At 37.1% G+C, this 11,224-nt stretch overlaps 1 protein-coding gene across 1 annotated transcript in view; it reads left to right on the plus strand.

Annotated features, from left to right (window-relative positions):
* Positions 1-11,224, plus strand: part of MCM10 (minichromosome maintenance complex component 10) — a 58,807-nt gene that overhangs the window by 30,335 nt on the left and 17,248 nt on the right. The window contains exons 7-11 of the mRNA XM_006894316.1: positions 124-289; positions 4,282-4,449; positions 6,037-6,153; positions 8,669-8,868; positions 10,221-10,321. Of these exons, the coding sequence (XP_006894378.1) occupies positions 124-289; positions 4,282-4,449; positions 6,037-6,153; positions 8,669-8,868; positions 10,221-10,321 (752 nt within the window). The remainder of the gene's footprint in view (positions 1-123; positions 290-4,281; positions 4,450-6,036; positions 6,154-8,668; positions 8,869-10,220; positions 10,322-11,224) is intronic.

The raw sequence follows: 11,224 nt of genomic DNA on the forward strand, positions 1-11,224 counted from the left end.
CTGGGGTGAGATGATATCTCATAGTTGTTTTAATTCGCATCTCTCTTAGAGCTAGGGATTTTGAGCATTTCTTCATGTGTCTGTTTCTTAACATAATGATCTCGTTGTTGGTTTCTTCACCAGGCGGCCTCGAGTATCCTCCACAGAAATGAACAAGAAAATGGTTGGCCGAAAACTGATCAGATTGTCTCAGATCAAGCAAAAGATGGCAAGTGAGACCCTAGAAGAAATGGACTGGGTCACATTCGGGGTTATAGTGAAGAAGGTCACTCCACAGAGCTCAAACAACGTAAGCCATCTGATAGATTTACCAGCTGCTTTACCAGGAGCACTGACCTCATGTCTTTAATTTGCTATGCTAAGTACAAATAAGTTCCAAAGCTGCACTGTCATTGAGAATGCCCTTCTTAAAGAAGATGTAGTTGAAGTTTTGGGCTTTTCACTTTCCAAATAATTCTTACTGTGTTTGACTTGTCAGTGTTTTTGGTGACATATGTGACTGTCCTCATGGCTCTGGAATCCCTCCTTTGGAGGAGAGGAGCAGGCACCAAAGAAATGGAATTCATCAGTATTTAGAGATAACATAAGATCATTGGAATGGACGTCATGCTTGGAAGGGTGGAGGGACAGCACAAGAGAGGAAGACCCAGGATGAGATGGATTGACTCAGTGACTGAAACAATGGGATTAGGTCTGTCGGAGATGATGGGACTGACTGCCTCAGGATAGGGCAGGTTTCAGAGCTAGTGTACATAGCGTTGCTATGACAGGTGACTCAGTGGCACATTAACAACAATATAAGATCATTATTGCAGAAGTTTTAGAGTTATATTACAAAAGAGCCAGCAAGTTGTATTATTCCCTGTTGACTGAGGCATTGCAGAGAAAGTATTTTGTAGCCAGGCAGGTCAAAGAATTTGGATTCTATACCTAGTTATATGGCCATAGCTTGACTCTTACTATATTTTTTTTTCCATAATAATTTTTTCCCCCTCTCCTTTGCCTTACTTCTAATCTCTGTTTACCCTTCAAGGTTGATTCTTTCTGGATTTAAACCTTTCCTTAAGATATTTTATGTTAATGATCTTGGACTGTAATTGTCCTTTTGTCACTTAGCATAATATATTGTGTTTTTATTTATGTTATCTATCTAAATACTTTCCACAAATTCTTATTTTTTTTAGTTCTAATTCACTTAATTTTTAATTTTTAAAATTTATTAGTTACTGCACATTTTCTCTCTCCCCTTCCCCTAGCCCACCTCTTGTTCCAGATTATTCTCAGACATATGATGCATAATCACATATTCATTTCAAAGAGTTCTTCTCTTCGTCTGTTCAAATGCAGTGTTCATTATCTATCTACTCTCCCCAATCCCTCTCCAGCACCCTCATATCTGTCCTATTTTATAACAGTGGTGTTATGCAGTTTTTATCCTTTTTGTAACTGAGATATTTCACTTAGCATAATGTCCTCAAAGCTCCTCCATGTTGTGTAATATTTTACTATTTCATTGTTTTTCAGTGCTGTGTAGTATTCCATTGTGTGGCTGTACCATAGTTTTTCTATCCATTTGTTTATTGGTGGGCACTACATTTGCTTCTATCTTTTTGCTATTGTGAATAATGCAGCAAAACATGGATGTGCATACATCTGTTTGAGGTGATGGTTTTTAAGTGATACATAATCTGCTGTTGTATGAATGTACTACAGTTTCTTTTGCCATTAACCTGTTGATCAACGTTTGAGTTGTTTCCACCTCTTTGCTATTATAAGTAATACAACAATAAACATGGATGTAAGTATGTTAGTTTGTGGTGCAGACCTTTTTTATTTGGGAAATATACCTCATATTAGATAGTAAGATCAAATAGTATTTCCATTTCTAACCTTCTAAAAAAAGTGCTGCACTGCTTTCTATAATGGTTGCACCATTTTTCATTCCCACCACCAGCGTACGAGAGTTTCAATCTCTCCGCACCTTTGCCAGCATTTGTTGTTTGATGTCTTTCTGAACATCAGTATTTTTGCTGAGATGAGATGATGCCTCATGATTGTTTTGATCTGTGTCTCAAAGACCTAACAATCTTGAGCATTTCTTCATGTGGTTGTTGACCTAAATGTTTTCTTTGGTAAAGTGTCTCTTCACGTCTTCTTCACATTTTGTAGTTGAATTTTCTGCCACTTTCTTGTTGAGGTGGTAGAATTTTCTATTAATTTTAGAGATTAAGTCCCTTGTCAGAGATGTCATTGCCAAATACTTTTTCCCAAAAAACTGTTTGTAGATTCTCTTTTTTACTCTTTTGGAGAAGTCTTTTGATAAACATCTGGATTTACTTTTAGGAGGCCCGGTTATCTAGCTTATTGTCTGTTATATTTGATAGTCTATCTATACCATAGATTAGGAATTCTACATTTGTCTCAGTTTTTTCTCTGGTGGTCTTTACAGTTTCAGGTTTTAAGCTGAGGTCCTTGATTTCATTCTGAGTTTTTTTATTATAATATGAGGTGTGGATCTTTTTTCAGTTGGGTGGTTGGGCTTTTTTGTGTGTGTGTTTTGTGGTTTTAGTTTGTTCTTTTTTTTCAAACAGACATCCGTTTTTGCCAGAACCATTTGTTAGAAAAGATCTTTTTCCTCATTAATAGATCATCATTACTTTGTCAAAGATTAATTGTCAGTAGGTAGGTGGACCTATTTCTGGGTTCTCAATTTAATCCCATTGGTCAAACTCTATATTTCTTTAAAAAGACCTTCATTTATTTACAAAATGGCTTTGACTATTGAAGGTCTATTTCAGCTCCAAAATACTATGGTCAGTCATGCTCACTAATGGTTCACTCTCTAATTTAGATCTTGGCTGACCTTTTATTTTTGTATCTGATGATAAGAGTACTTTGAATTAGATTACTGGGTTGTTCTAACCTGAATATATTATAGTGAACAAGTCTGGTTTTCATTTGATTATGTTTTAATTGCATCTCAAGTGACTATAATGACTGGTATAATAAGTGTATAGTTTTATTTTAATCCTTCTAAGAATGACATTGTACAAACCTATAGAAGAATAATTATGAGTTCAAATAATCACTCACCATAACTTATAACCATGTTGCGGTTGTTGTTAGGTGCCATCAAGATGACTCATTGGGACTCTGTGAGCCCTAGAATGTCTCTATGAAACCACTTAACTCAATATTATTCAAATTATTATACTGTGTTTTTTCACATTCTGTAACACTAGAAATTGTTCTCATTTTAAGTGGTCAGCTTTTTTTTTTTTTTTTTACTTTGGGCATGTTGCAAGAAGGGATCAATCCTTGGAGAGAGACATCATGCCTAGAAGAGTAGAGAGACAGCAGAAGGGAGAAAGAACCTGGATGAGATGGAATGACTCCAATGTCTGGGGGAATGGGGTTAGGTGTGTCAGAGACAATAAGGTTGGCTCAGGATAGAGCAGGGTTTAGGACTGTTCAACATAGGGTTGCTATGACTTGCAGGCGATTTGGTGGCACAACAATGGCAACTATATGTGTTTATAAATGCTTATTACAAAAGCACAAGTTCTTGGCCTCATTTTAGGACTTCAGTGGTAAAGCTAAAATACAAATATTAAACCATAATAATATTAAAAGTCTGCTTTCTGTGAATATCAATAGAAACTCGTAAGCTGAATCCTTAAAATACAAATGACAGGTACAGAACCAGGGCAAGAATGAATGACAGGCTCTGTGTATTACTTGAGAAGTGGTCAGCATTTTGACTGCATTTCTTCAGATACTTAATAAACCTTTATGATTGTGTTAACCTCAAGACCTGTTTTATTTAAATGATACTTTAATAATTAATTATATAAGCTAAGCATCGATTTAATATAGTAAAGCGTAAATCCCTTTATTTTCATTATTATCAATTTAATTAAATTAGTCAATGATAACAAATTTCTTATCTACTTGAGACCTATTCTTGACAATAAATGGGTAAGTGGTAGTGGCCTCATTTCCCTTTCTCGATTTGCACCATGTGCATACACATATGGGTGTGTGGATGCCATCACAAAAGCACTGTCCTGGCTGATGACCTCCCTGGCCTGGGAATTAGGCTGGGAACACGCTTGCTACTGGCTGGCCTTAACTTACACTTAGAGACTTTCTGATGATGACTTATTTAGTTGGAATACGCTTATCCTTTTTCCCATACTAGAATCTTTGAATCATAGTGAAAACAGTGTAACTTGTTGTTGAGAAAAATTGTTAAAATTAGGATAAATGTTTGTTTTTAAGGGGAAGACATTTAGCATCTGGCGACTGAATGATCTTCGTGACCTGACACAGTATGTGTCATTATTCTTATTTAGAGAAGTTCACAAAGAACTTTGGAAGACCGAGCAAGGGACCGTCATAGGATTGCTCAATGCTAACCCCATGAAACCCAGGGATGGTTCAGAAGAGGTAAGGTCTTTTCCAAAGATTTTTTTTCCCCCTAGCCAAGTGTTAAAAAACATTTGTATTGGTCTGTCTCCAGGTAATTTAGTCTTTTATATCATTATGTTTCCGTTAATTTGGTTTTTCGGTGTTTATTTGTTCTATTCCACACTCTTCAGTATTCTAAAAGTCCATATACTCTATGAGTACATTGTAAGTATTTTATAACAATGACTTTCACTACAACTTTTCCAATTAGTTTCTTCTCAAGCAGTATTAAGAATTTAGGTACTAGCTACTGATTGTCCAATAAATTCTCTGTCTAGACACAACATTAATAGCAACAGCCAGCCATCACTCTCTTCCAGACAGCTTGTTATTACAGAAAGAGTGAGACAAGCTTTTTCATTTCATTCCTTGCCTTCTCCAGAGAGGGATGAAAAATCTCCATTTATTGGTGAAACGCTTGTCTTTTGGGAAGGCGTGTGTTTGGCAGCAAGTAACTGAAAACCCATACTGTAGTATCTTAAAGTGAGGGATTTCTTTTTCTTAAACAATAAGGAATCTGCATGTGAGTGGTATGGTGGTGTTAGGGCCAATGTCTGTTCTCTTGATCTTTCCTTCTTGATCACAGATGGCTCTGAAGCTTCAGCCATCATAGGTCTTTTCAAAGCAAGAAGTGAAGAGAAACGTTGAGCTGGTCTTCTCAATCAATCCCCTTTTATTAAGAAAGCAAACGTTTTTCTAGATACTTGTTTAACTGGCTTAGGTCAAGTGACCATTGCTAGCTCTAAGAAATACTGAAGAAAATCAGCCGATAGATTTGAACTACCAACCTCACAGTTAGCAATCTGGCATGTTACACCCTCTGCCACTCAACTCACTGCCGTGGAGTTGGAGCTGACCCATAGTTGGATTCCCGGCTGGTTTTCAGAGGGTGTAAATCAAGAGAAGATTGCCTGACTTTCTTCTGAGTGGATTCAAACTGTGGGTTGGCAGGACAGCTCTTTACTTATCCACAAGGCCACCACAACTCCCTATGTCACCACTTGTTTTATGTGCCATCAAGTCAGAACCAGCTCATAGTTGACTCTCCAACAGTTTTTCATGGGCTGTAAATCACATAGAAAGATATTGCCCATCTTCTTCCACAGAGCAGCTGGTGGATTTGAACTATGTGCCTTTGAGTTGCAGCATGTCTCCTTACCACTTGGCCACCAGAGCTCCTTGTGTCACCACTGTTTGTTGTTGTTGTGGACCATTGAGTCGGAACTGACCCAGCTGATCTTCCAGTGAGTTTTCCGAGGCAGTAAGTCACACAGGAAACTGCCCATCTCTCTTCGACAGAGAAGCTGGTAGATTCAAAACACATAACTTTGGGTTGGCAATGCAGTTCCTTAACCACTAAGCCAACAAAGCTCCTTATGCCACCACTAGGGTTCTGTAAAGGATATAGCATCCATATTGCTATTCCCAAATTATTTTATGAACGTCTGATTTTTAAATTCCTCGAGACTAATCAAGCATTAAATCTTTACTATCCATTCTTACATCTGCTCTTTCTAAAAAGCCCTAACTATTGCTGCTTTTTTCCTACCCACTTCTCTTCCACAGGTGTGCTTATCTATTGATCATCCTCAGAAGGTCTTAATCATGGGTGAAGCTCTTGACCTGGGAACCTGTAAAGCAAGGAAGAAGAATGGACAGCCATGTACACAGATGGTTAATTTGGTTGGTTTCTGCCTTGTTAACATGATTTCTGCTAAAGAAGGGAACTGTTTTGTTTAGGGGTTTTTTTTAAAAGATAAAAGTAAAGATAGATTTATTAGGAAGTTATAATCCAAAGGGACATACCTTCCTCCTTGGTAAGAAATTTGGAAGAGAAGCGTAAAGGAGGGAACTCTTAGGAATAGATTATAAGTATTCTTTTTTTTTTTAATTTTAATAGACATTTACAGAGGTTTTGAATTTCCATTCATTCATTGCCAGGAATAGATTATAAGTATTCTAACTCTAATAACCAATTTGGGACTGAATCTTCACTTAATAGTCAAAATGACAGCAGTGAATGTGAATATCCAGAAATAATATGGTCATAAACAGTTATTAATTGCCATGGGTGTTTTAAAGACAATACTGGGGAAAGACTAGGGAGAACGGAACCTCTAAGGAAATTGATCCTTTTTGCCAAATGATGTGAAAGTATAAGAAAGAATTTCTAGGTTTTTATGATGCCAAAGATTAAGCACTTTTGATAAAACACATGAAAAATCTTATTTTAGCCTATATTGCACCTTTTCAAAGAACTATAAAAATCCTTATTGAGTTAAAATTTATACACCATATATGTCACCTTTTAAAAAATTGATATTTTAATGCAAGTTTATACAGAACTTGGATTTCCATCCATTCATTCGTTCACCATTTTAAAGTATGCAATTTAATAATTTTTGGTACATCTGCAGAGTTGTGCAACATTCATCACAATCTAATTTCAGAACCTTTTTTATTACTCCAATTATAAACCTATACAAATTAATACTCATTTTCACTTCTTTCCTTCCTCTGCCCCTTCAGAAACATTAATTGCATTTTCTGTCTCTGGATTTGCTTACTCTGGACATTCATATGAATGGAATCATACAGTATGTACTCTGTACATACTGACTTCTTTCACTTTACAATGTTCTCAAGATTCATCTATGATATATGTTGGTACTTTATCCTTTTTATGGCCCAATAGTAGTATATTGTATAAATCTTTCATATTTTGCTTATGTATTTAACATTTGATGAAATTGGAGTGTCTACATTTTGGCTATTATAAATAATGCTGTTATAAGCATTTGAGTACAAATTTTGTGTGGATATATGTTTTCACTTCATTTGGATTATAAATCTGATTGGAATTAGATCATATAGTAACTATATTTAACATAGTAAAGAACTGCTAAACTATTTTCAGAAGCAAATGGACCATTTTATAATCCTGTCACCATTTGTGAGGGACAGATCTCACCAATACCTTGTTCTGCTTTCTTTTTTTATTCCTCCCATTCTAGTTAGTGTAAAGCGGATGTATTAAAGCTCTTTGTGCTTTTTGGTTTTTTAGTTTTTGGAGTTTTTAAAAAAAATATTTAAAATAGCATAAGAAAATTTAATGTGATGCCAAAAACTTGTTGAAAAGAGTGAAATGATGGGATTTTATTTCCTGTCTTAAGGAGGGTAAATGGGGGGAAAGTTCTGAGAGTTCAGTGCCTGACAGATCTTGAAGTGAAAGCCTGGAGTTGTCAGGGTAGGAATTGGTGTTGTTAATAACTGCTGCATTAATGACCTCTGATTCATGATGACCCCATGCACAGCACAACGAGCTGCTGCCCACTTCTCATCCCACCTCACGATCAGCAAGCATTTGAACTGTGGTGATGCACTAGGTTTTTACCAGCTGAGTTTTAGAAACAGATCGTCAGGCCTTTCTTCCTAGTCTGCCTTAGTCCGGAAGCTCCACTAAAACCTGTTCAGCATTAGAGCAGCATGCATGCCTCTACTGACAGGCCTGGGTGATGGCTGTGCATGAGCTGCATTGCAAGGAATTATACCAGGATCTCCTGCGTGGGAGAGGGTAATTCCACTCCTGAATCACCTGTTCTTGTTGTTAGGTATTGTTGTTGTGCATGAGGTGTGATAGCTAGGAAATAAACCACTATGGGAGAGAGTAATTCTACTACTGAAACACCTAGTTTTGTTGTTGAGGGTTGTAGAATTGTCTCCACATCATAGTAACCCTGAATACAGTAGTGGAAAATCCTACCTAACCCTGTACCATCCTCTTAATTTTTGCTGTGCTTAAACCCACTGTTACACTGAGATCATTAAAAATCATTGTCACCATATCTCAAAGCTCACCAACTAAAACAATAATGTGTTGTTTCTCTTCATTTCACTGAAAGAATAACATTTTCCCAAGAGACAGTCTCAGAAACAACCTGAACAATCTCACTAGAGGCTGATTTTTACTCCCACTTTAGTAAGGGGATGGACTTTGTCATTTTTCCTTTCACCAGACCAGTGTGTAAAGGAAATTTAAAGGGAGAGCTTTCCTCTTAATAACTGTGTGTCACTTGCATTTGGGGAGGGGTATGGAGTATAAGCAGGGAGGGCTCTGCGTGAGACTAGTGTTACTCTAGGCCACTAGAAAAGCAATGGCCTGTTTAGCCTTGATACAACTGCTCTTCCTTTTTTGCAGAATGACTGTGAGTACTGTCAGTATCACGTCCAGGCGCAGTACAGGAAGCTCAGTGCAAAGCGAGCAGATCTACAGTCCACCTTCTCCGGAGGACGAATCCCAAAAAAGTTTGCCCGCAAAGGCACCACCCTAAAGGAACGGCTGTGTCAGGATGGCTTTTACTACGGAGGAGTTTCTTCTGCATCCTATGCAGCCTCAATGTAAGACATTCCTAGGACTCCTTAGGGACAGGTATTTTACCTGCCTTCTAAGGGTTAATCCAATGCTTGTGCTTCTCTACACATGTCAGGAAACACTTGTTCAGGTTCTGTTCTCATAGTTCACAGCATGTGACAAGGTGTGTAAGGCCCTCCTTCATTCCCAGGTGGAGGGAACACAGAAGGGAGAGTGACATTCTGAGTCATGATCTGTGACACAGAGCCCAGACACTTCATATTTGACTTCTAAAATAAATAGTACTGCTTTGTCTGGGCTTATTATATGGTCTTTAAAAGTAAATTAATGTGACATTAATATAGTGGGAACAAATACTACATTTCATTGAAGAGTTTTTTAAACATGCAAGTTAATGTCAGTGTTAACATCCTCTAAACCATTTCCTTCAGGATTCATTTGGGTGAAGTTGCAGACTTCAGAACCCAAATTTAATTAAATGGATGGATTTGTAGTGAAGTGTCACAGCGGTATGAGTCTCAGGCTCTCAGTAGAATCCCCGGAGTAGGTATTTGGTGGCCGTGTCACCGTGGTGTAGAAAGCTCATCTGAGAATGTGCGACACAGAATTGGCACGAGGGGCTATGCTTGATCTAAGAATAAAACAAGGACTTTGTTCCTAGTCCAACAGGAATTGGGCAAGAGACTCACACTTCCTGCCTTGTTTAGGACATTATGCACATTTTTAAGATTTAAAATAGTGTCTCTGTTTTTCCAAACTGTGGAAAGCAGTTTCCATCCATGACAAAGAGATTATGCCATCTACCCAAAGCCATCCCGAATCCCACTGCCTGCATGGCTGTTCTTGTGTGTATATGTTCTTCTAGATGGTTTTTGTTTGTTTGTGTTTCTATAAGTTTCTAGTAATAAAAAACAAAGTGACCATTTTGTGCCTATGAATTTACCTGTCATCTTCATAAAATTAACACTTTCCTTTTCAGATATTTACCCGTGACTAAATAGTGTTCATCTACACAGGTGTATAGTTATTTAAGCAAATCTGTGTGGATGGGCATGAATAGTGTTTCTAACATTTTACTATTCTAAAAGCTTCAGTTAATGCACTGAACTTTTACATGGTCCCCAATTATTTTAAGGTAAATTCCTAAATTGCTAGATCAGAGTGTTGATTTGATTTCTCTTGCCAAGCTACCCTTTCAGGATGATGACCTCAAGCAAATGTATGGGTGGCACAACCTTTGCTTGTCGAATTTTCATGCTGTAGTATATAGAAAGACATTTTGGTGATTTGTAATAGCTGAACTGAGTATTTCTGTGCCTTCTTTACCTTTGATGTTCAGTGATTTTCCTCTTGGGGGTTGTATCTCTTATCATTTCAGTGCAGCAGCTGTCGCACCTAAGAAGAAAATTCAAACCACTCTTACGAATATGGTTGTTAAAGGCACAAACCAGATTATTCAGGAGACGCGACAAAAACTCGGTAACATTATTTTTTTCCATATTAAAATTTCTTTTTCTGGTTTAAGTATATCTAGTCTTTAAGATTAATGATTATAAATTGATGACTTAATATGTAATTCATTCTGGGGTCTAAGTATACACTCATCACATACACTTAAGGTCTGACATAACCTACAGTAAAGGAATCAAGCTTGGTTGGTAGTATGTTGAGGAAAAAGTATCACAATAAGCTTTTACCAGATGCCTTGAAATCAACTTCAATTTATATTGACCACTAATATGTCAAGAGTAGAATTGAACTACATAAGATTTTCAATGGCTGTTGCTTTTGGTGAGTTTTTATTAAGATTATTGCCAGGCCTTTTTCCCAGGTTGCCTCTGGACAGATTCAAAGGTCCAGTCTTTCCATTAGCAACTTATAACTTATTGCTGTTTTATGTTATCAAATCACTACAGACGCATAGCTGACTCTCTTATGGGAGGAGATTATGCATCCTACATCCTGCAGAACAGCTAACTGGTAGATGTGGACCACATGCCTTTTTGGTTGGCAGCACAGCTTCTTACCCACTAGGACACCAGAGCTAGTTAGCAACAGCCTAGCATGTTAACTCATTGTATCACTTGTTGTTGTTCTTGTTGTTGTTATGTGTTGTCCAGTCACCTGTGACCCATTGTGTGTATCACGTAGAGACTCCTATACTAATCTTAGCTGTGCTTTAATTTAGTATTTTTTTTATTTTTTTTTTCACATAAACTTTTTAAGTTTATTTTGCCCATAATAAAACAGTCTTCAGCTTAACAGTGATTCCACAGTCTACACAGTACATAATTCTACATCCCAATTCAAATATTTATTTATGTTAATGTTTACTTGTTCCATAATAAACATTCCAACAACAGGGTACATATGATCATTTTT

This window comes from Elephantulus edwardii, unplaced genomic scaffold (genome assembly GCF_000299155.1).
Source record: "Elephantulus edwardii isolate Elephantulus edwardi_28Jun2011 unplaced genomic scaffold, EleEdw1.0 scaffold00139, whole genome shotgun sequence".
NCBI lineage: Eukaryota > Metazoa > Chordata > Mammalia > Macroscelidea > Macroscelididae > Elephantulus > Elephantulus edwardii.